Below are 27,450 nucleotides of genomic sequence, written 5' to 3' on the forward strand. Positions count from 1 at the left end.
TCGCACTTACTCATGATGCCAGAGTGCAAATATCCCTCTGTGCATCTCGTATATATAGAAATGCTCTATAGTCAATAAAATACTGTCCCTGTCAAGGGTATCAATATTTTCAGTCAGGGAATCCGACCAAGCCACCCCAGCGCTGCACATCCAGGCTGAGGCGATCGCTGGTCGCAGTATAACACCAGTATGTGTGTATATACTCTTTAGGATATTTTTCAGCCTCCTATTAGCTGGCTCCTTGAGGGCGGCCGTATCTGGAGACGGTAACGCCACTTGTTTTGATAAGCGTGTGAGCGCCTTATCCACCCTAAGGGGTGTTTCCCAACGCGCCATAACTTCTGGCGGGAAAAGGTATACCGCCAATAATTTTCTATCGGGGGAAACCCACGCATCATCACACACTTCATTTAATTTATCTGATTCAGGAAAAACTACAGGTAGTTTTTTCACACCCCACATAATACCCTTTTTTGTGGTACTTGTAGTATCAGAAATATGTAACACCTCCTTCATTGCCCTTAACATGTAACGTGTGGCCCTAAAGGAAAATACGTTTGTTTCTTCACCGTCGACACTGGAGTCAGTGTCCCTGTCTGTGTCTGTGTCGACCGACTGAGGTAAATGGGCGCTTTAAAGCCCCTGACGGTGTTTGAGACGCCTGGACAGGTACTAATTTGTTTGCCGGCCGTCTCATGTCGTCAACCGACCTTGCAGCGTGTTGACATTATCACGTAATTCCCTAAATACGCCATCCATTCCGGTGTCGACTCCCTAGAGAGTGACATCACCATTACAGGCAATTGCTCCGCCTCCTCACCAACATCGTCCTCATACATGTCGACACACACGTACCGACACCCAGCACACACACAGGGAATGCTCTGATAGAGGACAGGACCCCACTAGCCCTTTGGGGAGACAGAGGGAGAGTTTGCCAGCACACACCAAAACGCTATAATTATACAGGGACAACCTTTATATAAGTGTTTTCCCCTTATAGCATCTTAATATATATAATCATATCGCCAAATAAGTGCCCCCCCTCTCTGTTTTAACCCTGTTTCTGTAGTGCAGTGCAGGGGAGAGCCTGGGAGCCTTCCCACCAGCAGTTCTGTGAGGGAAAATGGCGCTGTGTGCTGAGGAGAATAGGCCCCGCCCCCTTTTCGGCGGGCTTCTTCTCCCGTTTTTCTGACAACCTGGCAGGGGTTAAATACATCCATATAGCCCCAGAGGCTATATGTGATGTATTTTTAGCCAGTATAGGTATTTTCATTGCTGCCCAGGGCGCCCCCCCAAGCGCCCTGCACCCTCAGTGACCGTTGGTGTGAAGTGTGCTGAGAGCAATGGCGCACAGCTGCAGTGCTGTGCGCTACCTTAAGAAGACTGGGAAGTCTTCAGCCGCCGATTTCTGGACCTCTTCTCTCTTCAGCATCTGCAAGGGGGTCGGCGGCGCGGCTCCGGTGACCCATCCAGGCTGTACCTGTGATCGTCCCTCTGGAGCTAGTGTCCAGTAGCCTAAGAAGCCAATCCATCCTGCACGCAGGTGAGTTCACTCCTTCTCCCCTAAGTCCCTCGATGCAGTGAGCCTGTTGCCAGCAGGACTCACTGAAAATAAAAAACCTAACAAAACTTTTACTCTAAGCAGCTCTTTAGGAGAGCCACCTAGATTGCACCCTTCTCGGCCGGGCACAAAGATCTAACTGAGGCTTGGAGGAGGGTCATAGGGGGAGGAGCCAGTGCACACCACCTGATCCTAAAGCTTTTACTTTTGTGCCCTGTCTCCTGCGGAGCCGCTATTCCCCATGGTCCTGACGGAGTCCCCAGCATCCACTTAGGACGTCAGAGAAATAGGGGTATGGCTTCATGTACAAGGGGCGTGACCCCAAAATAATACCAGTTCATATTATGCTGCACAGTAGTCTCCATTACTCAAATTACACCGCACAGTAGCGCCACTTACACACATTACACCAGCTAGAGCACTTTTACACATTATGCCAGGTAGCACCCCTGTCACACATTACACCAGGTAGAGCCCCTTTTACACATTACGCTAGGTATAGTCCCTGTCACACATTACGCCAGGTAGAGCCCTTGTCACACATTACGCCAGGTAGAGCACTTGTCACACATTACGCCAGGTAGAGCACTTGTCACACATTACGCCAGGTAGAGCCCCCTTTTACACACTGTGCCAGGTAGAGCCCCCTTTTACACACTGCGCCAGGTAGAGCCCCCTTTTACACACTGCGCCAGGTAGAGCCCCCTTTTACACATTACGCCAGGTAGAGAAATATAAAATAACATTCTTGTTTTAAGCATCACTTAAGCAGCTCTGTGACTGACGGCAGGTGGGGAAAAGGTCACCAGAGGTCTGACTCCGGACTCGCTGGGCTGCTGCTGCACTGTGTTCTGGAATGCCTCCTCCTCAAACCCCCATGTCATCAGCGTCTCTCCCTGGAGACACTGCAGGGGAGCGAAGCATCCGATCCGAGGGAAAGGTGGCAAAGTTATACAGAGGGAGCGATGAGGAAAGAGAGGGTGTTATAAAAGGGTGAGGCGAGGAAGAGAGTGTTATACCGAGGGATCGTGGAAGAAGGAGAGAGTATTATACAGGGGGAGAGAGGAGGAAGGAGAGTGTTATACAAAGGGAGAGAAGAGGAGTGAGCGATTGTTATACAGAGGGAGATATATGGAAGAAGAGAGTGTTATACGGAGGGAGCAAGGAGAGAGTGTTATATGGAGGGAGAGAAGAGGAAGGAGAGAGTAATATACAGAGAGAGAGATACGGGGAAGAAGAGTGTTATATGGAGGGAGAAGGGGGAAAGAGAGGGTGCTATACAGAGGGAGAGAAGAGGAAGGAGTGAGTGTTATACAGAGGGAGAGAAGAAGGAGAGAGTGTTATACAGAGGGAGATACGAGGAAGAAGGGAGTTATACAGATGGAGTGAGGAGGAAGGAGAGGGTATTATACAGAGGTAGAGAGAAGGAAGGAGAGGGTTTTATAGAGAGGGAGAGATGAGGAAGAAGGTGTTATACAGAGGGAGCGAGGAGGAAGGAGAGATGTTCTAAAGAGGAAGAGATGAGGAAGGAGAGAGTGTTATACAGGGGGAGAAAAGATAGGGAGAGGATTATACAGGGGGAGAGATAAGATATAGGAAAGTGTTATACAGAAGGAGACATAAGATAGGAGAGAGTGTTATACAGGGGCAGAGAAAAGGCAGGGGAGAGTGTTATACAGAGGGAGAGATAAGGTAGGGTAGAGTGTTATACAGGGGAGAGATAAGATAGGGGAAAATGTTATACAATGGGAGAGGGTTATACAGGGGGAGAGATAAGATAGGGGAGAGGGTTATACAGGGGGAGAGAAAAGGTAGGGTAGAGTGTTAAGGGGGGTACACACGGAGAGATCCGTGCTTAAAATCTAAGCAATCTTGCTAGATTGCTTAGATTTTAAGCACGGATCTGCCGTGTGTATGCCCTCCAGCGATAGCGATGCGCGGCCCCGCGCATCGCTATCGCCGATGCTAGATTGAGCTGCATGCAGGCTCAATCTAGCGGGTCGCTCACTTCACCGTTGTGTGAAGTGAGCGGCCCCCCGTCGGCTTTTCCCCTCGCTCAGCACATCGCGCTGTGCTGAGCGGGGTGAGAGATGTGTGCTGAGCGGTCTGTGTTAAGATCGTTCAGCACACATCTCTCCCGTGAGTACCCCCCTTTATACAGAGGGAGAGATAAGGTAGGGTAGAGTGTTATACAGAGGGAGAGATAAGATAGGGGAGAAGGTTATACAGAAGGAAACATAAGATAGGAGAGAGTGTAATACAGGGGGAGAGAAAAGGTAGGGTAGAGTGTTATACAGAGGGAGAGATAAGGTAGGGTAGAGTGTTATACAGGGAGAGATAAGGTAGGGTAGAGTGTTATACGGGGGAGAGATAAGGTAGGGTAGAGTGTTATACCGGGAGAGATAAGATATAGGAAAGTGTTATACAAGGGGAGAGGGTTATACAGGGGGAGAGATAAGATATAGGAAAGTGTTATACAGAAGGAGACATAAGACAGGAGTGAGTGTTATACAGGGGGAGAGAAAAGGTAGGGGAGAGTGTTATACAGGGGAGAGATAAGATGGGTAGAGATAAGATAGGGGAAAGTGTTATACAAGGGGAGAGTGTTATACAGAGGGAGAGATAAGGTAGGGTAGAGTGTTATACAGGGGAGAGATAAGATAGGGGAAAGTGTTATACAAGGGGAAAGATAAGATGGGGAGAGTTTTATGCAGAAGGAGAGATAAGAAAAAATTAGAGACAGTGACAAACTTACACACTCCCTGTCACATCTACTCCTTTGGAGGGGACCTTCTGTCTCTTCCTTCTGCCCGGGCTTGGCTCCGACCCCTGACAACCTGATAGCTCAGCTCTGTCTCTGTGTCTCCTCTCCTGCAGTGTCAGGCCAGCAACAGTAACAGTGCTGAAACTGGAAATAAACTACAGCTACCAGCAGCCCTTGCAAAGGCCGAATCCTGGAAGTCAGGCAGCCGCTGCGCATCGGAAGAGCTGTCCTCCACAATGCTGACCGCATATGTAAGTACATATGCGATCAGCATTGTGGCGCTGGGCGGCGATGTACATTAGTACATCCCACCCACAGTAGTAACCTTACATGACACTTGGGCCCAGATTTATCAAGCCTTGGAGAGTGATAAATAGCACGGTGATAAAGCACCTGCCAATCAGCTTCTAACTGCCATTTTTCAAACACAGCCTGAAACATGGCAGTTAGGAGCTGATTGGCTGGTACTTTATCACCGTGCTATTTATCACTCTCCAAAGCTTGATAAATCTGGGCCTTGGAGAGAAGCCATGCCTCATCCCAGTAGGTATTTCCAGCAAAGACAGAGCCCACAACTACCCAGGTACAGAAAGTGGGGATTAGATATTAAACATAAATCGCTGTTATTCTAAAAAAAAAAAAAAAGAAAGAGTATAAGGACAGACATATTTTATGGTAGTCATTATGGTGGTGTCTGTATTGTATTGGGGTTCCTGCATTGCATGTTGATCACCATAATGCTCTGGGTTGTACTATGGGCTTGGGAATATTTGCAGTGTTGTATAGCAATCTTTTGATAAGAACATTAACATTGGTAATGGCAGCTTTATAAAAGAGTTGCAGCTCCGCCACAAACAGCTTGTGTCAATCAATCTCTAGTATCAGTTACCAGTATGTAACAAGGAACTTTCAGGCAATAAGTGGTATGGTATGCGATCAGCATACTGCTCGTCGGGATCCCGGCTGTCACAATACTGACGTCGGGATCCCGGCTGTCACAATACTGACGCCGGGATCCCAACTGGGTTACCATACCGCAAGGTAGGTGATTCCCCCTCTATGGGTGTGCAAGACACCCACAGAGGGAGAACAGAACATGTGGCGAGCATAGCTCGCCAATGAGTCTGCAGCGTGGCGAGCGCAGCGAGCCTGCAAGGGGCTTCGTTGCGCTCGCCCCCTGCCGGCATTCCACCACTCGGGATGCGGATGTCGGTACACTGACATTCAGCATTCCATGCGGCGGTATAACATACCGATCCCAGTGGTATAAACGTCACAAAAAAGGACAATGTGAATTGTTATACATTCTAAATAATGCAGTTCTGAAATGAAATAAGTCTGTGACTCGGGATATGATATGGATTTTCATAGATATACTGCAATTAAGAAATTGCATAACATGGTTAAAGTATGTGAACACCCTTTCTAATTAGTGTGTTTAACAATTTCAGTCACACCTACTGCTAACAGGTGCATAAAAGCAAGCTTACAGCAATGCTATCTAATGGGCCCTACACATTAGGCGATGTGCCGCCGAGGTGCCCGACGGCCGACGGGTGACCCGGCGGCGGGGGGGGGGGGGGCAGTGACGGGGGGAGTGAAGTTTCTTCACTCCCCCCGTCACCCGACTCCATAGACGTGCAGGCAAATATGGACGATCTCGTCCATATTGGCCTGCATGCACAGCCGACATGTCACCAGCGATGAACGAGCGCGGGGCCGCGCATTGTTCATCGCTGGCGACTCCACACTGCACGATATGAACGTTATCTCGTTCATATCGTGCAGTGATATCGGCATGTGTGTAGGGCCTATTAGACTCTCCTCTAGTCTCCAAACCTTCAAGTGTTCCCTGAAAATTCACCTCTTCAGACAAGCTTATTAGATTCCAGGACCTCCTACATAACATTCATAAGCTATCATATCCAATTACAACCCCTCCATACAGTCTACACATAAACGCACATATTTTGTCTTTCTTCACTTTCACATCCTCCTGACCCCAAGCCAACATTGGTGGGTGACCATATCAAACAGCCCATTAAGAACCTTTGCAATCTGGCAGGACCATTATGCAATAGGTAGCACCTAACCTTGTGTATCAATGCTTATTTCCCTATAGACTGTAAGCTTGCGAGCAGGGCCTTCCTACCTCTATGTCTGTCTGCTTTTACCCAGTTTTGTTCTATTACTGTTGTTCCAATTGCAAAGCTCGATGGAATATGCCTCGCTATATAAGAAACTATTAATTAAAAAATAATAAATAAATAAATACTGTAAGTTCCAATCTGTCTCTGGGAAGCAGCATCAGCACAAGAACTGATCGTCTGGGGCTTCATATTTCCATAGCTGAGCAGTCACATACAGGCATAAGATCACCATGTGCAATGCCACGCTGGCTGGAGTGGTTTAAAGCGCACCATCATTGGCCTCTGGAACACTGGAAATACATCATTTGGAATGACTATTCACTCTTCGCCATCATGCTGTCCCTGTATTAATCTGTGCTTGGCAAAGAATGTTGCCTACTTGATGCATAATGCCAACTGTAGTTTGGTAGAGGAGGAATAAAGGTCTGGCTGGAGCCCTTTAGTCCCAGGGGAGGAAAATATTAAGGCTACAGCACAAAGTGACATTCTGCAGAATGGTGAGCTTCCGCATTTTTGACAACCTTTTGAGGAAGGCCATTCCTGTTTCAGCAGGACATTAGAGATCCATCAAAAATATTGTAGGCCGAGTTTGGTGATGAAGAACTTGACAGGTCTGCACAGAGCCCTTACCGCAGCCACAGTGATCACCTTTGGAATGAATTGGAACTCCAAATGTGAGCCAGGCCTTATCATCTAACATCAGTGCCCGACTCACTAATGATCATGGTTGAAAATATGCAAACCGAGGCAGCCATGTTCCAATATCTAGTGGAAAGCCTTTCCAGAAGAGTGGAGGCTGCTAAGATAGCACATGGTGTACCCATCTTCTTAATAGAGGCTAGAGATTTAAAACAATATAGTTTGGGTGTCCACATTGCAAACAGTACAGCCCTCACTCATCATCTGCAAGATGGTTTTTGGGCGGCTATTTTAAATCTCATATGTTCCATTTCCTGTAAGATTTAGAGATGCTTGAGAAAAAAAAAATAGAAGAAAATATAGAAATACAGAGGAGGCCAAGCTCTTCCCTCATCGCAATTCCAGTCTGGCTTAAACCTAGGTTCTTTCTCAACTAAATACTGTATTCACCAACTCCAGATGATGAGCTGTAGGACCCAATCAATGCGGTTGTCATTTACATTTATTTTATCAAAAGAAAGCAATATTTATAACGTGTGCTATCAGCCACATATTTATGTAATTTACTAAGCATGATGAAAACAACTATCACGTAAAATACACAAAATGTACAAAGAAATAGTGCAAGATGATATAAATATGGGGAATTTGCTAGACATTCCCTTGAAAAAAGAAAAGAAACATATGAGAAATGTATACTAGAAGCTCGCAGCAGCATTTGTGCAGTACTGCAGTATGTGTTTTTATAATCTATCTTTGTTCAAAGAGTTGTGGTAGTTACAAATGGCATACAGTGACCTTCATGCATATCAAATCGATGGACACACATAGAACAACAGTGTAAAAAAATCTATTTCCATTTATACACAATTATACTCAACTATTTTAGCATAGTTGTGTGTACATACACACACATACATACATACATACAATATCTCACCACTCGGCGGCACTCCGGACGAATGAATAAAGACTACAAAGTCATCTTGGATTAAATCGACGTTTCAGTGCTCGGCGGCACTTTTATCAAGATTATCAGACAGCAACATGCTGCCTGATAATCTTGACAAAATTGCCGCCGAGCACTGAAACGTCGATTTAATCCAAGATGACTTTGTAGTCTTTATCCATTCGTCCGGAGTGCCGCCGAGTGGTGAGATTCTATTGTGGGCCGTTGCAACACAGTCGTCACGGAGGGCACCTGGCAAGTTTCTTTGTGGGAGGATATGAGTGCCGGATCTGGGGGGGGGGGGGGGGGGGGGGTGTATATATACACATACATACATACATACATACATACACACACACACACACACACAGCGTACTACAGACACGCACAACTACCTCAATATAACACAAAAAGCACTTGACATGAGGAAAACCAGAGTTAGGCCACAAGTGCTGTATTTAGATAAAGTAACCAAATTTGCAAAAAAAAGATGGGAACAACTATCAGGCATGGGCAGCTGGTGAAACAGACACAATGCATTATTCCTTCTAAGACACCATGTGCAATCAGCTGTCACATCCTAGTATTTTACAGCTTCTATAGAAGAGGCCTGCAATGTCACACATCTACGTAACAAAGCCTCAAACATCAGGTTTTTTTCAGCACATGCTCATTTTATATACTGTCAAAAGCTTATGAAATATGGCAGAAATCATCATATTGACTCATCACAGGTATAAGATATAGAATAGAACATCTATATTGTGGTTGCAAATAGAAAACGACTCCAAATACTGCACAAATAAACATTATATATAATGAATACCACCCAAAACAATCTGTAAGTTGGTGCTGACTGCCTCTGGTAGAGAATACAGTAGGTTATCATAAAGATGGTACAATGGAGAATACAGTCAGTTATCATAAAGATGGTACAATGGACCAGAAAAAAAAACTAACAAAAACAAACAAATAAATAAATAGGTAAGCCTTGCTAACAGCTGACATTACTGCTATCAGAATGGGGAAATTGACAAGGGGAGTAGAGAGAGGGGGAGGAATTGACAAGGTGGGGGGAGCTTGATTTCAGGAAACACAACCCAAAAAGAATTATAAATGGTGCAGAGCTTTCCCAGATGCCCTTCAAGCCACACGAGGACAAGAGAATCTGAAAAAGCTAAAAATCAGGAAAACCTTTATGCATTTTGGAAAATATATGTGAAAGCCTGAAATGATCTATTAGTGACCATCTGCTATAGAAGCATGTACTACAAATAATAGATCTCTAGAAATCGGACAGAAGCATGAGATCTACCTGCAGAAAATAACATAAACATTGCATTTGTAGTAGAATGTGTGCAGCACAAGGTGTAAAATCAGACTACACTGCTGCCAGTAATAGCATACTGGTTGTCATCAAACAGTAGGGATAACACTGTAGCTAATACTTGCATGCTGCTAAATATGCACATTCATGAGGTGGCCTATCCCTGGGAAGGATCCCTGCTCCTGGAGATGATGTGATGTACAGTAGGTGTGCATTGTGTGATATACATATACAGTACTTCACTATACTGTATTGCTAATAGTGTTGTGTGTCGTTGCATGCAGCTAGATGTTACAGATATATACACAGGGGGAGGGCTTATTGCAGGAGATGACAATGCTAGTAATAAATAGTACTCATCCCAATTCACCTTGCAGAGCTGGAAGTGCTCGGACTGGAGGGTTTCTGGGATGTCCACCTCCTTGTTTCCAGGCTGGGATGAAGAAGACGATGAAGAGGAGGAGGAAGCGGCTGCCAGCACCTTCCTGATGTAAAATTTCTTCATGGTCACCGCTTCCCTTCTCTGCCTCTTGTTCCACCACCTTCTCCTCCACCACCACCACCTCCTCCTCCTCCTCCAGATCCCACTCTCCTCTCACCCCCCCACCTTTCCTATCCTCCTCCCTTCTCTTTTTTTTCCCTTTTAGTGTCTTGCTGTGGCTGATGGGCACCCCACACACAGGAGGGTCCTGGCCCCCGGGGCTGGGGAGGGGGCTGCTGCAGGTGATCTGTGCTGGAGAGGAGGAACAGCTACAGATAACAAGCTGCTGAATTGAAGCAAATGGGGACTGGATGTCTTCTGATCGTGTTGTCCAGACGAGAAGCTCAGTCACTCTGCCGGGGATACTATACACAGGAAAAATATCAGTGCACAGCAAGAAGGAGCAACAAGGAGGATGGATTAGGAGGAAATAAATCCACGGGTAGTTCCTTTAATGCATAAATCCAATTGCTTGCCAGCACTTGTCTTTGTGGTGGGAGGAGACATGCAAGTGCCCCTCTTTACCCAGTGTACAGATGTGCCAGCCTGGGTATTTGTATATGAGTATCCCTGTCTCTTGCCTGTGCTGCACTGGAAGTGACAGCAGCCAGCCACAAGCTCCTCTGCCCTCCCCTTCCTTCCTCTCTCTTCTCCGTCTACAGCCCTCCCCTTCCCTCACTGTCACATTTTCCTGTTTCTCAATCCTCTGGACTCCATGTTAGCATTGCCACTCCTGGCTTTTCTCTTTACTATGTTATTGGCCTTCTCCTGTATAATGATTACACCGTCTGTCAGCTTGTTGTTGTTGTTATGCGCTGCACTTCCGAGTCACTGAGCCTCCTCACTGCACCTGTGTGCTGCTCGCTGTGCCTCTGACACTCAGCCTCCTCACTGCACCTGTGCCTCTGACACTCACCCTCCTCACTGCACCTGTGTGCTGCTCGCTGTGCCTCTGACACTGAGCCTCCTCACTGCACCTGTGTGCTGCTCGCTGTGCCTCTGACACTGAGCCTCCTCACTGCACCTGTGTGCTGCTCGCTGTGCCTCTGACACTCAGCCTCCTCACTGCACCTGTGCCTCTGACACTCACCCTCCTCACTGCACCTGTGTGCTGCTCGCTGTGCCTCTGACACTGAGCCTCCTCACTGCACCTGTGTGCTGCTCGCTGTGCCTCTGACACTGAGCCTCCTCACTGCACCTGTGTGCTGCTCGCTGTGCCTCTGACACTGAGCCTCCTCACTGCACCTGTGTGCTGCTCGCTGTGCCTCTGACACTGAGCCTCCTCACTGCACCTGTGTGCTGCTCGCTGTGCCTCTGACACTCAACCTCCTCACTGCACCTGTGTGCTGCTCGCTGTGCCTCTGACACTCAGCCTCCTCACTGCACCTGTGTGCTGCTCGCTGTGCCTCTGACACTGAGCCTCCTCACTGCACATGTGTGCTGCTCGCTGTGCCTCTGACACTGAGCCTCCTCACTGCACCTGTGTGCTGCTCGCTGTGCCTCTGACACTGAGCCTCCTCACTGCACCTGTGTGCTGCTCGCTGTGCCTCTGACACTGAGCCTCCTCACTGCACCTGTGTGCTGCTCGCTGTGCCTCTGACACTGAGCCTCCTCACTGCACCTGTGTGCTGCTGACACTGGGGCCGGGATGTATCAAGTCTTACCGTCGCGCTTTCATCCCGTTTTCGCATTTGTTCCGCTTTCTCGGATGTATCAATAAAGTTAAATTTTTTAAATTTCGCTTCACTTCCGCATTGCGCCCTTATCGCGGGTGGGCCGCGCCGTAACTCCTCCCCATTGGCAGCAACAGAGCTTTCTCTAACGTCCTAGTGGATGCTGGGAACTCCGTAAGGACCATGGGGAATAGCGGGCTCCGAAGGAGGCTGGGCACTCTAGAAAGATCTTAGACTACCTGGTGTGCACTGGCTCCTCCCACTATGACCCTCCTCCAAGCCTCAGTTAGATTTCGTGCCCGGCCGAGGTTGGATGCACACTAGGGGCTCTCCTGAGCTCTTAGAAAGTTATAGTCTTAGAATTTGTTCTTTTCAGTGAGACCTGCTGGCAACAGGCTCACTGCAGCGAGGGACTAAGGGGAGAAGAAGCGAACTCGCCTGCTTGCAGCCGGATTGGGCTTCTTAGGCTACTGGACACCATTAGCTCCAGAGGGATCGACCGCAGGCCCAGCCTTGATGTTCGGTCCCGGAGCCGCGCCGCCGTCCCCCTTACAGAGCCAGAAGCAAGAAGATGGTCCGGAAAATCGGCGGCATGAAGACTCAGTCTTCACCAAGGTAGCGCACAGCACTGCAGCTGTGCGCCATTGCTCCTCTCACACACTTCATACTCCGGTCACTGAGGGTGCAGGGCGCTGGGGGGGGGCGCCCTGAGGCAGCAATAAAAACACCTTGGCTGGCAAAAATACCTCAATATATAGCCCCAGGGGCTATATATGAGGTAAATACCCCTGCCAGAAGTCCATAAAAAACGGGAGAATAGGCCGCGAAAAAGGGGCGGAGCCTATCTCCTCAGCACACTGGCGCCATTTTCCCTCACAGCTCCGTTGGAGGGAAGCTCCCTGGCTCTCCCCTGCAGTCTACAAGGGTTAAAAAAAAAAGAGAGAGGGGGCACTAAATTTAGGCGCAGTATACATTATATATATAGATATAAAGCTATAGGGGACATAACTCAGTTAGTCCCTGCAGTATATAGCGCTCTGGTGTGTGCTGGCATACTCTCACTCTGTCCCCCCAAAGGGCTTTTGTGGGTCCTGTCCTCGTTTAGAGCATTCCCTGTGTGTCTGCAGTGTGTCGGTATGGCTGTGTCGACATGTTGAATGAGGAGGCTTATATGGTGACGGAACAGAGGCCGATATATGTGATGTCGCCCCCTGTGGGGCCGACACCAGAGTGGATAGAGAGGTAAAAGGTATTAACCGACAGTGTCAACTCCTTACATAAAAGGGTGGATGACGTAACAGCAGTGGGACAGCCGGCTTCGCAGCCCGCGCCTGCCCAGGCGTCTCAAAGGCCATCAGGGGCTCAAAAACGCCCGCTCTCTCAGATGGCAGACACAGATGTCGACACGGAGTCTGACTCCAGTGTCGACAAGGTGGAGACATATACACAATCCAATCCGTGACTTGATCCCGGCAATAAAAAATGTGTTATACATTTCTGACTTTAACCTCTATAAATGGGTTTTAGGTTTGGGGAGAAAAAACAGGCAGTGTTTTGTTCCCCCATCAGATGAATAAATGAAGTGTGTGAAAAGCGTGGGTTCCCCCGTTAAGAAACTGGTAATTTATAAAAAGTTACTGATGGCGTACTCTTTCCCGCCAGGAGGATAAGTTACGCTGGGAGATATCCCCTAGGGTGGATAAGGCGGTCACACGTTTGTCAAAAAAAAAAACAGGAGGCTATCCTGAAGTCTGTATTTACACACTCAGGTACTAGACTGAGACCTGCAGATAGTGCTGCTGCAGCGTGGTCGGTGACCCTGTCAAACAGGGATACTAGTTGGCAAACATAAAAACATATTAAAGACGTTGTCTTATATATGGGGGATGCACAGAGGGATATTTTGCCGGCTGGCATCCAAAATAAATGTAATGTCCATTCTGTCAGGAGGGTATTAGAGACCTGTCACTGGACAGGTGATGCTGACTTAAAAAGCACATAGAGAGCCTTATAAGAGTGAGGAATTATTTGGGGATGGTCTCTGGGACCTCGTATCCACAGCAACTGCTGGGAAGAAATAATTTTACCTCAGGTTTCCTCACAGAAAAAGGTACAGTCCTTTCGGCTTCAGAAAAGCAAGCGGGTCAAATGGCGCTTCCTTTCTGTACAGAGACAAGGGTAGAGGGAAAAAGCTGCACCAGTCAGCCTGTTCCCAGAATCAAGATTCTTCCCCCGCCTCCTGTGAGTACACACCATGACGCGGGTGCTCCACAGGTGTAGCCAGGTACGGTGGGGTGCCGCCTCAAAAATTTCAGCAATTAGTGGGCTCGCTCACAGGTGGATCCCTGTTTCTTCCAAGTAGTATTTCAGGGGTACAAGCTGGAATTAGAGATGTCTCCCCCCAGCCGTTTCCTAAAATATGCCTTGCTGACAACTCCCTCAAGCAGGGAGGCTGTGCTAGAGGCAATTAATAAGCGGTATTCCCAGCAGGTAATACTCAAGGTGCCCCTACTTCAACAAGGACGGGGTTACTATTCCACACGGGTTGGGGTACCGAAACCGCATGGTTCGGTGTGACCCATTTTATATTTAAAATCCTTGAACATAAAAAAATTCAAGTTCAAGATGGAATCGCTCAGGGCGGTTATTGCAAGCCTGGACGAGGGGGATTACATGGTATCCCGGGACATCAAGGATGCTTACCTGCATGTCCCCATTTACCATCCTCGCCAGGAGTACCTCAGATTTGTGGTACAGGATTACCATTACCAAGTCCAGACACTGCCGTTTGGACTGTACATGGCACCGAGGGTGTTTTATCAAGGTAATGGCCGAAATGATGATACTCCTTCAAAAAAAGGGAGTTGTAATTATCCCGTAATTGGACAATCTCGTTATAAGGGCGAGGTCCAAGGAGCAGTTGGTAGTCGGGGTAGCACTATTTTGGAAAGTGCTACAACAGCATAGGTGGATTCTAAACAGTCCAAAGTCACAGCTGGTTCCTATGACACGTCTACTGTTCCTGGGGATGGTTCTGGACATAAACCAGAAATAGTGTTTCTCCCGGAGGAGAAAGCCAAGGAGTTGTCATCTCTAGTCAGAGACCTCCTGAAAACCAAAATAGGTAGCGGTGCATCATTGCACGCGAGTCCTGGGAAAAATGGTAGCTTCTTACGAAGCAATCCCATTAGGCAGGTTCCATACAAAGAGTGCCCATCTTCAAGAGGGCCGCAGGTTCGGCATACAGGACTAGGTCCTAGTGACCATGGATTCCAGTCTTTGAGGCTGGGGGGCAGTCGCATAGGGAAGAAACTTCCAGGGACTTTGGTCAAGTCAGGTTATTTCCCTACACATAAATATTCTGGATCTGAGGGCCATTTACAATGCCCTGAGGCCAGCAAGGCCTCTGCTTCAAAACCAGCCGGTACTGATCCAATCAGACAACATCACGGCAGTCGCTCATGTAATCAACAGGGCGGCACAAAAAGCAGGATGGCGATGGCAGAAGCCACAAGGATTCTCCGATAGGCGGAAAATCATGTGTTAGCACTGTCAGCAGTGTTCATTCCGGGAGTGGACAACTGGGAAGCAGATCTTCTCAACAGACACGACCTCCACCCGGGAGAATGGGGACTTCCTCCAGAAGTCTTCCAATAGGATTGTACACCATTGGGAAAGGCCACAGGTGGACATGATGGCGTCCCGCCTTAACAAAAAGCTAAAAAAGATATTGCTCCAGGTCAAGGGACCCTCAGGCGATAGCTATGGACGCTCTGGTAACACCGTGGGTGTACCAGTCGGTTTAGGTGTTCTCCCCTCTGCCTCTCATACCAAAGGTACTGAGAATAATAAGAAGGCGAGGAGTAAGAACGATACTCGTGGATGGCCAAGAAGAGCTTGGTACCCAGAACTTCAAGAATTTATATCAGAGGACCAATGGCCTCTGCCACTCAGTCAGGACCTGCGGCAGCAGGGGCCCTGTCTGTTCCAAGACTTACCGCGGCTGCGTTTGACGGCATGGCGGTTGAACGCCGGATCCTGAAGGAAAAGGGTATTCCGGAGGAAGTAATTCCTACGCTTACTAAAGCCAGGAAAGTGGTTACAGCAACTCATTATCAACGCATATGGCGAAAATATGTTGCATGGTGTGAGGCCGAAAGGGCCCCAACAGAGGAATTTCAACTAGGTCGATTTCTGCATTTCCTGCAAGCAGGAGTGACTATGGGCCTTAAATTGGGTTCCATTAAGGTACAGATCTCGGCTCTGTCGATTTTCTTTCAAAAAAGAACTAGCTTCAGTACCTGAAGTTCAGACATTTATAAAAGGAGTGCTGCATAGTCAGCCCCCGTTTGTGCCTCCTGTGGCACCTTGGGATCTCAACGTGGTGTTGAGTTTTCTTAAAATCACTTTGGTTTGAACCACTAAAAACCGTGGATCTGAAATATCTCACATGGAAGGTGGTTATGTTATTGGCCTTGGCTTCTGCCAGGCGAGTATCAGAATTGGCGGCTTTGTGTTGTAAAAGCCCTTATTTGATTTTCCATATGGATAGGGCAGAATTGAGGACTCGTCCCCAATTTCTCCCTAAGGTGGTGTCAGCGTTTCACCTGAACCAGCCTATTGTGGTGCCTGCGGCTACTAAGGATTTGGAGGACTCCAAGTTGCTAGACGTTGTCAGGGCCCTGAAAATATATGTTTCCAGGACGGCTGGAGTCAGAAAATCTGACTCGCTGTTTATCCTATATGCACCCAACAAGCTGGGTGCTCCTGCTTCTAAGCAGACTATTGCTCGTTGGATTTGTAGTACAATTCAGCTTGCACATACTGTGGCAGGCCTGCCACAGCCAAAATCTGTCAATGCCCATTCCACAAGGAAGGTGGGCTCATCTTGGGCGGCTGCCCGAGGGGTCTCGGCTTTACAACTTTGCCGAGCAGCTACTTGGTCAGGGGCAAACACGTTTGCAAAATTCTACAAATTTGATACCCTGGCTGAGGAGGACCTGGAGTTCTCTCATTCGGTGCTGCAGAGTCATCCGCACTCTCCCGCCCGTTTGGGAGCTTTGGTATAATCCCCATGGTCCTTACGGAGTTCCCAGCATCCACTAGGACGTTAGAGAAAATAAGAATTTACTCACCGGTAATTCTATTTCTCGTAGTCCGTAGTGGATGCTGGGCGCCCATCCCAAGTGCGGTTTATCTGCATTACTTGTACATAGTTATTGTTAACTAAATCGGGTTATTGTTGAGCCATCTGTTGAGAGGCTCTATTGTTTCATACTGTTAACTGTGTTTCATATCACGAGTTGTACGGTGTGATTGGTGTGGCTGGTATGAGTCTTACCCGGGATTCAAAATCCTTCCTTATTGTGTACGCTCGTCCGGGCACAGTACCTAACTGAGGCTTGGAGGAGGGTCATAGTGGGAGGAGCCAGTGCACACCAGGTAGTCTAAGATCTTTCTAGAGTGCCCAGCCTCCTTCGGAGCCCGCTATTCCCCATGGTCCTTACGGAGTTCCCAGCATCCACTACGGACTACGAGAAATAGAATTACCGGTGAGTAAATTCTTATTTTCGCACTGGCCAATGTATCAACAGTTGGCTCGGTGCTTACCGATATATTTAGATTCGCCTCATTGGAGTGGCGGTGTGTAATACATTTTCATTAAAGGTACACCAATGTGTTTGTTCTGGGAGGGTAGGAGGCACAGCAGGAGGATAGGGAAGGTGGATGGAGGCTGGAGGCACAACGGTGGACAGACATGCTGGGGGGAGGCAGGAGGCACAGCAGGTGACAGACATCCTGGATGGAGGCAGGAGGCACAGCAGGGGGAACACATCCTGGAGGGAGGCAGGAGGCACAACAGGTGACAGACATACTGGATGGAGGCAGGAGGCACAGCAGAGGGCACACATCCTGGATGGAGGCAGGAGGCACACATCGAGGAGGGAGGGAGGAGGCACAGCAGGGGGCACACATCCTGGAGGGAGGCAGGAGGCAGAACAGGTGACAGACATACTGGATGGAGGCAGGAGGCACAGCAGAGGGCACACATCAGGGATGGAGGCAGGAGGCACAGCAGGGGGCACACATCGAGGAGGGAGGCAGGAGGCACACATCCTGGAGGGAGGCACAACAGGTGACAGACATGCTAGAGGGAGGCAGGAGGCACAGCAGGGGGCACACATCCTGGAGGGAGGCAGGAGGCACAACAGGTGACAGACATGCTAGAGGGAGGCAGGAGGCACAGCAGGGGGCACACATCCTGGAGGGAGGCAGGAGGCACAACAGGTGACAGACATACTGGATGGAGGCAGGAGGCACAGCAGTGGGGGCACACATCGAGGAGGGAGGCAGGAGGCACAGCAGGGGGCACACATCCTGGAGGGAGGCAGGAGGCACAACAGGTGACAGACATGCTAGAGGGAGGCAGGAGGCACAGCAGGGGGCACACATCCTGGAGGGAGGCAGGAGGCACAACAGGTGACAGACATACTGGATGGAGGCAGGAGGCACAGCAGGGGGCACACATACTGGAGGGAGGCAGGAGGCACAGCAGGTGACAGACATCCTAGAGGGAGACAGGGGGCACACATTCTGGAGGGAGGCAGGAGGGACAACAGGGGGCAGACATCCTGGATGGAGGCAGGAGGGACAGCAGGGGGCAGACATCCTTGATGGAGGCAGGAGGCATAGCAGGGGGAACACATCCTTGAGGGAGGCAGGAGGCACAGCAGGGGGCAGACATCCTGGATGGAGGCAGGAGGTACAGCAGGGGGCACACATACTGGAGGGAGGCAGGAGGCACAGCAGGTGACAGACATCCTGGATGGAGGCAGGAGGCACAGCAAAGGGAACACATCCTGGAGGGAGGCAGGAGGCACAACAGGTGACAGACATACTGGATGGAGGCAGGAGGCACAGCAGAGGGCACACATCCTGGATGGAGGCAGGGGCACACATCGAGGAGGGAGGCAGGAGGCACAGCAGGGGCACACATCCTGGAGGGAGGCAGGAGGCACAACAGGTGACAGACATGCTAGAGGGAGGGAGGAGGCACAGCGGGGGGGCACACATCCTGGAGGGAGGCAGGAGGCACAACAGGTGACAGACATACTGGATGGAGGCAGGAGATACAGCAGGGGGCACACATACTGGAGGGAGGCAGGAGGCACAGCAGGTGACAGACATCCTAGAGGGAGGCAGGAGGCAACAGCAGGGGCAACACATTCTGGAGGGAGGCAGGAGGCACACTAGGGGGCACACATACTGGAGGGAGGCAGGAGGCACAGCAGGTGACAGACATCCTAGAGGGAGGCAGGGGTCACACATTCTGGAGAGGCAGGAGTGACAGCAGGGGGCAGACATCCTGGATGGAGGCAGGAGGGACAGCAGGGGGCAGACATCCTTGATGGAGACAGGAGGCATAGCAGGGGGAACACATCCTTGAGGGAGGCAGGAGGCACAGCAGGGGGCAGACATCCTGGATGGAGGCAGGAGGTACAGCATGGGGCACACATACTGGAGGGAGGCAGGAGGCACAGCAGGTGACAGACATACTGGATGGAGACAGGAGGCACAGCAGAGGGCACACATCCTGGATGGAGGCAGGGGCACACATCGAGGAGGGAGGCAGGAGGCACAGCAGGGGCACACATCCTGGAGGGAGGCAGGAGGCACAACAGGTGACAGACATGCTAGAGGGAGGCAGGAGGCACAGCGGGGGGCACACATCCTGGAGGGAGGCAGGAGGCACAACAGGTGACAGACATACTGGATGGAGGCAGGAGATACAGCAGGGGGCACACATACTGGAGGGAGGCAGGAGGCACAGCAGGTGACAGACATCCTAGAGGGAGGCAGGAGGCACAGCAGGGGGAACACATTCTGGAGGGGGGCAGGAGGCACACTAGGGGGCACACATACTGGAGGGAGGCAGGAGGCACAGCAGGTGACAGACATCCTAGAGGGAGGCAGGGGTCACACATTCTGGAGAGGCAGGAGTGACAGCAGGGGGCAGACATCCTGGATGGAGGCAGGGGGCAGACATCCTTGATGGAGACAGGAGGCATAGCAGGGGGAACACATCCTTGAGGGAGGCAGGAGGCACAGCAGGGGGCAGACATCCTGGATGGAGGCAGGGGGCAGACATCCTTGATGGAGACAGGAGGCATAGCAGGGGGAACACATCCTAGAGGGAGGCAGGAGGCACAGCAGGGGGAACACATTCTGGAGGGGGGCAGGAGGCACACTAGGGGGCACACATACTGGAGGGAGGCAGGAGGCACAGCAGGTGACAGACATCCTAGAGGGAGGCAGGGGTCACACATTCTGGAGAGGCAGGAGTGACAGCAGGGGGCAGACATCCTGGATGGAGGCAGGGGGCAGACATCCTTGATGGAGACAGGAGGCATAGCAGGGGGAACACATCCTTGAGGGAGGCAGGAGGCACAGCAGGGGGCAGACATCCTGGATGGAGGCAGGAGGTACAGCAGGGGGCACACATACTGGAGGGAGGCAGGAAGGAACAGCAGGTGACAGACATCCTGGATGGAGGCAGGAGGCACAGCAGGGGGAACACATCCTGGAGGGAGGCAGGAGGCACAACAGGTGACAGACATACTGGATGGAGGCAGGAGGCACAGCAGAGGGCACACATCAGGGATGGAGGCAGGAGGCACAGTAGGGGCCACACATCGAGGAGGGAGGCAGGAGGCACACATCCTGGAGGGAGGCAGGAGGCACAACAGGTGACAGACATGCTAGAGGGAGGCAGGAGGCACAGCAGGGGGGCACACATCCTGGAGGGAGGCAGGAGGCACAACAGGGGACAGACATACTGGATGGAGGCAGGAGGCACAGCAGGGGGCACACATACTGGAGGGAGGCAGGAGGCACAGCAGGTGACAGACATCCTAGAGGGAGGCAGGAGGCACAGCAGGGGGCACACATTCTGGATGGAGGCAGGAGGGACAGCAGGGGGCAGACATCCTTGATGGAGGCAGGAGGCATAGCAGGGGGAACACATCCATGAGGGGGCACACATACTGGATGGAGGCAGGAGGCACAGCAGGTGACAGACATCCTGGTTGGAGGCAGGAGGCACAGCAGGGGGAACACATCCTGGAGGGAGGCAGGAGGCACAACAGGTGACATACATACTGGATGGAGGCAGGAGGCACAGCAGAGGGCACACATCCTGGATGGAGGCAGGAGGCACAGCAGGGGCACACATCGAGGAGGGAGGCAGGAGGCACAGCAGGGGGCACACATCCTGGAGGGAGGCAGGAGGCAACCCAGGTGACAGACATGCTAGAGGGAGGCAGGGGGCACACATCCTGGAGGGAGGCAGGAGGCACAACAGGTGACAGACATACTGGATGGAGGCAGGGGGCACACATACTGGAGGGAGGCAGGAGGCACAGCAGGTGACAGACATCCTAGAGGGAGGCAGGAGGCACAGCAGGGGGCACACATTCTGGAGGGAGGCAGGAGGGACAGCAGGGAGCAGACATCCTGGATGGAGGCAGGAGGGACAGCAGGGGGCAGACATCCTTGATGGAGGCAGGAGGCATAGCAGGGGGAACACATCCTTGAGGGAGGCAGGAGGCACAGCAGGGGACAGACATCCTGGATGGAAGCAGGAGGTACGGCAGGGGGCACACATACTGGAGGGAGGCAGGATGCACAGCAGGTGACAGACATACTGGATGGAGGCAGGAGGCATAGCAGGTGGCACACATCCTGGAGGGAGGCAGGAGGCACAGCAGGTGACAGACATGCTAGAGGGAGGCAGGAGGCACAACAGGTGACAGACATGCTAGAGGGAGGCAGGAGGCACAGCAGGGGGCACACATTCTTGATGGAGGCAGGAGGGACAGCAGGGGGCAGACATCCTGGATGGAGGCAGGAGGCACAACAGGGGGCAGACATCCTGGATGGAGGCAGGAGGCACAGCAGGGGGCACACATCCTGGAGGGAGGCAGGAGGCACAGCAGGTGACAGACATGCTAGAGGGAGGCAGGAGGCACAGCAGGGGGCATACATCCTGGAGGCAGGCAGGAGGGACAGCAGGGGGCAGACATCCTGGATGGCGGCAGGAGGCACAGCAGTGGGCACACATCCTGGAGGGAGGCAGGAGGCACAGCAGAGGGCACACATCCTGGATGGAGGCAGGAGGCACAGCAGAGGGCACACATCCTGGATGGAGGCACAGCAGGTGACAGACATGCTAGATGGAGGCAGGGGGCATACATCCTGGAGGCAGGCAGGAGGGACAGCAGGGGGCAAACATCCTGGATGGAGGCAGGAGGCACAGCAGTGGGCACACATTCTGGAGGGAGGCAGGAGGCACAGCAGAGGGCACACATCCTGGATAGAGGCAGGAGGTACAGCAGAGGGCACACATCCTGGATGGAGGCAGGAGGCACAGCAGGGGGCACACATCGAGGAGGGATGCAATTTATGGTAGACTTAACATAGTTAAATATGTGTGGTACACTGGGTTCCACAGGGAATAACATATTGGAATGTAGCCCAGAGCTTATAACCTGACCAATATGATATAAGCAAATAATCCTCTGAACAATGTGTCAGTGCACAAAAATACTTCTAAAGAATTGACACAATGAAATATACTAAACAGTATATTCAGTGTGTGTGTGTATATATATGTATATATATATATATATATATATATATATATATTAAATGAACCCTGACGCACCTGGCCTCACTAGGGTATAGATCAGGCATGTCCAAACTGCGGCCCTCCAGCTGTTGTGAAACTACATATCCCAGCATGCCCTGACAGTTTTGCTGTGAGAGAATGCTAAAACTGTGTCAGGGCATGCTGGGATGTGTCGTTTCTCAACAGCTGGAGGTCCGCAGTTTGGACATGCCTGGTATAGACTATAGTGATTACAAAATGTGTGCGGCAAGAATGGAAAGGTACTGAGCAGCTAGACAGATAACAGACAGACAGAAACACACACACAGTTTTTTTGGCTACGGGTCGTTGGTTCGAAACAACTTAGGTCGACAGTCATTAGGGAGACCACTATAGGTCAACATGCTTTAGGCCGACATGGTCACTAGGTCAACTTGTACAATGTCGACAGGTCAAAAGGTTAGATTTTTTTGGGTGTCATTTTCTTCATCAAGTGATGGCGAACCCCAATTAGTGCACCGCGTGTCCACTCCCTATGCTTCGGGTAAGGTGCCATGCTCCGCTACTGCTGCACTTGGCTCAGGTTACTTTTCCCAATCGTAGTCCACGTGGATCGTAAAGTAAGAACCGTTAAAAATAAAAATTGTTAAAACCTCATGAAATTTTGACCTGTCTACCTTGACCTAATGACAGTCGACCTACTGACCCTGTTGACCTAAGTGTTATCGATCCAGATATTTTACATATAAACAATACAATGCACTGGACTAGTAATCACATTTAAATATATATGACTATATGGATCTAACAAAGTAAACTAACATGCCTGTTATTTTTTTTACAAAAGCTCTGTTTAGGGCTGCTTATTTCAGCCCAACCTGTTAGTTGCCTGCACTGCAGGCACCAACTTCTTGAGCTCCAGTGCCTGTGGATATAGAGGAGGCGGTGCAATGCAACCATGGGAAAAGGCAAAACTTTAGCCAGTTGGTGCTTTGGATCAAGATCCATCTCTACACCCCTGATGTTTTTCCCTGTGGAACCCCAGTGTACCCTGCAGCAGATTGTATTAATATTATTTTCACAAATTATTTGTAAAATTATTTTGCAGATGGATTTCAGCCTAAATTTCCTGAGGATAGTTCTGTCAATTGTAATGAGTAGGACAGGGGCAGCAACTTCATCTACAAATGCAGGGTGTAGATTCACTGATCGAAGGAGGAGGAGGAGGAGATTGTTTAATCATAGAAAAAATTTGTTCCGAATTCCTGAAACCAAAGTCCGAAAACGGTACAGATTATCCAGTGATGCAATACTTGAGCTATACAATAAAACCAAGGAAGACATCACACCACGCACTAAGAGAAGTAAGGCTATAAGCGGTCTCACAAAACTTTTGGCAACTTTACATTATCTTGCTTCTGGCTCGTTTCAAAGTACAGTGTCATCAGTTGGCGGTGTGAGCCAATCCTCTTTTAGCCGATTTTTTGAGAAGGTGTTAGATGCCATCCTTAAGCACACCTCAGATTACATTCATTTCCCAAAGACAACTTCAGAGTGGATAAACCTAAAAAGGTTGTTTTTTTGAAATCGCAAAGTTCCCTAATGTGGTTGGGGCCATCGATTGTACCCACATTCCAATTTCGCCCTCAGACGAGTTAGATGAGGTTTGCAGGAACAGGAAAAACTTCCACTCTATGAACATTCAGGCCATCTGTGACCACAATTATACATTTTTAAACGTCTTTGCAGCTTTTCCGGGGAGTACACATGACGCCTACATTTTAAGGCATTCAAATGTGTACCACAAGTTTGAAAACGGAGATTATCCAGACAGATGGTTACTAGGTGAGTTTCAGCAAATTTACAAAATACATATTTTCCATTGGGTGTTGCAGAGATGGGAAATGGGAAGACGGTAGTGGGGGTAGATGAGCGGTTGCCAAGATAATATGGGGTGCTAATTTTCAAGAGAGTCTAAAGGCTACCGCAGGCATCTCTGGTACTCAGAAATCACTACACAAATACACGTTGATTTTGGTGCACAAATGGGGGTCATTCCGAGTTGATCGCAAACAGCAACTTTTTGCTGCTGGTGCGATCAACTAATCTCCACCTACGGGGGAGTGTATTTTAGCTTAGTAGTGCTGTGTTCACTTGCACATGCTAGTGTTGCAGATGTGACATTTGCAGAGAGAGTGACATTTGTATGGGATGTATTGTTTCTGTGCAGTGTAAATACAGGCTGCTTTATTTTCTCTTTAGTCTGAGAGAATATTGGGGTCCACATAAGTTCCATGGGGTATAGACGGATCCCCTAGGAGCCATGGGCACTTTATGAATTTTTTAGTGTTGGTTGGCTCCTCTCCCCCCCCCCCACCCCCACCATAATGACCATAGAAAATATTTGGTTAGCATGGCTTTCCTCTTCTCTTCTCTGTCTCCTCGGGCACTGTTTCTAGGTTGGTCTGTTAGGAGGTGTAATGAGGGTGGAGCCAGCCCACACTATAACATTGTTAAAGTGCCCATGGCTCCTAGTGGACACGACTATACCCCATGGTACTAAATGGAAATAGTATCCTCTATGGACTATGAAAAAAGGATTGAGCGATAGGTAATTAAAATCTGTTTTTTGACTTTGAGAAATTAGTTAGAACACATCCCAACCAAATCTTACTCTCTTTGCACATGTCATATCTGCCCCACCTGCATTGCACAGTTTTGCCCATTAGCTAACCAAATTTCAACTGCGAACAGTTATGAATTTGGAATTTTGTCATGTGTTGCTATCCTACCCACAAAGCTACTCTTTCTCCTATGCCTTAATCCTTTGTTACCATTGAATACTTACTGTTGTTTCACCAGGTCAAGGCATTTAATTTATTTCCTCAGCTAGCAGGCCTGCTGTAATTTTTAGTTTGAGATGCTAATGTTCTATGGTGTTTAATTCCTCTTTGACCTTTGAGATCCTCTGGATTTTGCACAATGCCATCAAAAATGTTAGCTTAATTCCAAAATAAGTATCTAAACGTTTGAAAAATTCACTTATAGGAGTAGATGAATTATCGGAAAATAAACTACAAAATTTACATTTTATTAAAATATTAATACAAATAAGTTATTTCTATTTGTCTTCTTGTAGGGGATTCTGGATATGGCTGCAGGCCCTAGCTATTGACTCCTGTTCCAAGACCCAGGCATAGAAATGAAAAAAAAAAATACAATAGAGCTCATATTGCAACTCGTGGAATAATTGAGCGAGCGTTTGGCATCCTAAAAGTCGCTTCCGGTGTATTTCCCATTCAGGTGGCACGTTACTATATTCTGCTGCAAAAGTCTGTAAAATCTTCACCGTATGCTGCATTCTTCACAACATGTGTATTTCCTATAGCATTGAATGGGAGCGAAAAGTTAGGCGCACTGAGGTAAATGCCTCAAATCCCTCTGATGAATATCATGGTAGTACCGTACATGGTGCTGGTGTTCGTTCCCAATTGATTCAAAGTTATTTTAGTTAATGTGGACAAGAAACCTCTGCCTTTATGAATACATTCCTGATTTTTGTGTTAAATACAGTGCTCAGAATAGACAGTTAGGTTACTCATTGGTTCGCATGTTTCAAACTTGGCCGTGTTTAGCAACTTTCTGTTGTTGTTGTTGTTGTTAAAAAAAAAGTTAAAATTAAAAAAAAATCCTAATATGGACTTTAAAAAACTACAGTAAAATGAGTAAATGATAACAAAAGTAATAAAAAATATACACTGGTCTTCTGGTTCTTTCAAATATGAGTTTTAATAAATGCAAAATTGGAAACATATTTATTATGCCAAAACAACATTAGAAAATAAAAAATAAGCAACAAAAACACCTTTGCAAACCAAATTTCCACATGTTGTAAAATTGGTAATACTTTCAAACAATTTCAGTGGCCAGTTTGATCAAGCCTAGGAGAGTTTACAAATAACCCATCTGTTCTTAGTTCCAATGTCACGCCCTGACATTTGACAATGTCAAAGAAGAGCAGAATGGTTTGTTTCGTTATCTGCAAGTAATTCCTCACACTCAAAAGGATGCAAAATTCTGTGCCTCGAACAACTGTAAAATATTAATCTTGAATAAAAGAAAATTGGTGTGAGTGACAGAGCTGTAGTGTCTATCTGCAGCAGGCCTGCCAGAGTACAGGAGTTTTCAGAAATAAAATCCAATATTTCCACAAGGTTCAAGAAATGAAAGAACTATTTAAGCAGTAAAGTCTGTCACTTTTGAGCTTGTTTCAAATTATTTTCAAAAATAAGGGGTAATAAAAGTGTGTGGTTTTGAAAAATACAAAAATTACACCTGCTATCAGACTTGTGTAAAAAGGTATGTTTACTACCAAAATTCCTGAAATTAGACCTAAAGAATCATTTCTTAGAGATGATTTTATACATGGACAGAAAGGGAAAATTAACCTACTAGACAGGGTAGATCTTCCATCTACCTTGCCCGGTATGCTCATTTTACCTTAATATTACAGTTCGAAAATCATAATATATTTAATTATGTTGGATAGTTCTAAATAATTTTTAAGAGTAAAATATATAATTCTCAACAAGTCACATAGGACATGTTTAAAGTATTTTTTATTTGCATTTTGTTTTTTTCAAAAAACACAACTGTTCTATTAGACCCTCCTTAGGTTTTTTTTGCACCAAGCTCACAGGTGACAGGCATCATCACTCGAAGGATGAGAGTAAGTTTTCCTTTTTATTCAAATGAACATTTAAGTTGCTGAAACATATGTCAAACAAAACAGTGTGAAATCTAAAACAGTCCCTTAACGGAATATAAACTTCTGGGACATTAATTGAAAAAGAAACACAAATTTGGGATTCTACATATTACACTTTAACAGTCGCTGTATTTTCCAAAAAATCTGTAACCCAAGCGTAAAGGATTCTAACTGATAATTTGGATGTTAAAAGAAAAATATATCTTCTTGCAATGCAGATCTCAAATAGAGAACCGTCACCTGTAAAAAAAAATAAAAAATGGATTTCAACAAGACAACAGTTTTTTGACCTTGTTTTTTGAGAGACAACTATGTTACATGATTACAAACTACAATAAATGAACATAAACAGGTGTACTAAACATTTGTAAATTAATAAAAAATTAAGAACACTAGTCTTTCTAGTGGCAGCCAGCAGCGTCAGTTTTTCACAGCGGGGCAACGGATATTTTCTGCGCATGCGCGACAG

The 27,450-nt window shown here is 48.4% G+C and overlaps 1 protein-coding gene and 1 long non-coding RNA gene across 4 annotated transcripts in view; one reads left to right on the forward strand and one right to left on the reverse strand.

Moving 5' to 3' along the window:
* Positions 1 to 9,898, reverse strand: part of STXBP5 (syntaxin binding protein 5) — a 698,920-nt gene extending 689,022 nt beyond the window's left edge. For both annotated transcript variants that reach the window (XM_063917879.1, XM_063917878.1), the window contains exon 1: positions 9,764 to 9,898. In XM_063917879.1, coding sequence (XP_063773949.1) covers positions 9,764 to 9,898 — 135 coding nt within the window. The remainder of the gene's footprint in view (positions 1 to 9,763) is intronic.
* The window catches only part of LOC134910157 (uncharacterized), a 67,504-nt gene extending 40,254 nt beyond the window's left edge, over positions 1 to 27,250 (forward strand). Inside the window, exons 1-4 of one of the 2 annotated variants that reach the window (XR_010176135.1) lie at positions 9,514 to 9,600; positions 9,771 to 10,316; positions 23,322 to 24,058; positions 25,353 to 27,250. This is a non-coding gene — a long non-coding RNA (uncharacterized LOC134910157). Of the gene's footprint in view, positions 1 to 9,513; positions 9,601 to 9,770; positions 10,317 to 23,321; positions 24,059 to 25,352 lie in introns of those variants that run through there. The other variant, XR_010176134.1, reaches the window with a different exon arrangement.
* The last annotated feature ends 200 nt before the right edge of the window (positions 27,251 to 27,450 follow it).

The sequence above is a fragment of the Pseudophryne corroboree genome, chromosome 4, assembly GCF_028390025.1.
Source record: "Pseudophryne corroboree isolate aPseCor3 chromosome 4, aPseCor3.hap2, whole genome shotgun sequence".
Lineage (NCBI taxonomy): Eukaryota > Metazoa > Chordata > Amphibia > Anura > Myobatrachidae > Pseudophryne > Pseudophryne corroboree.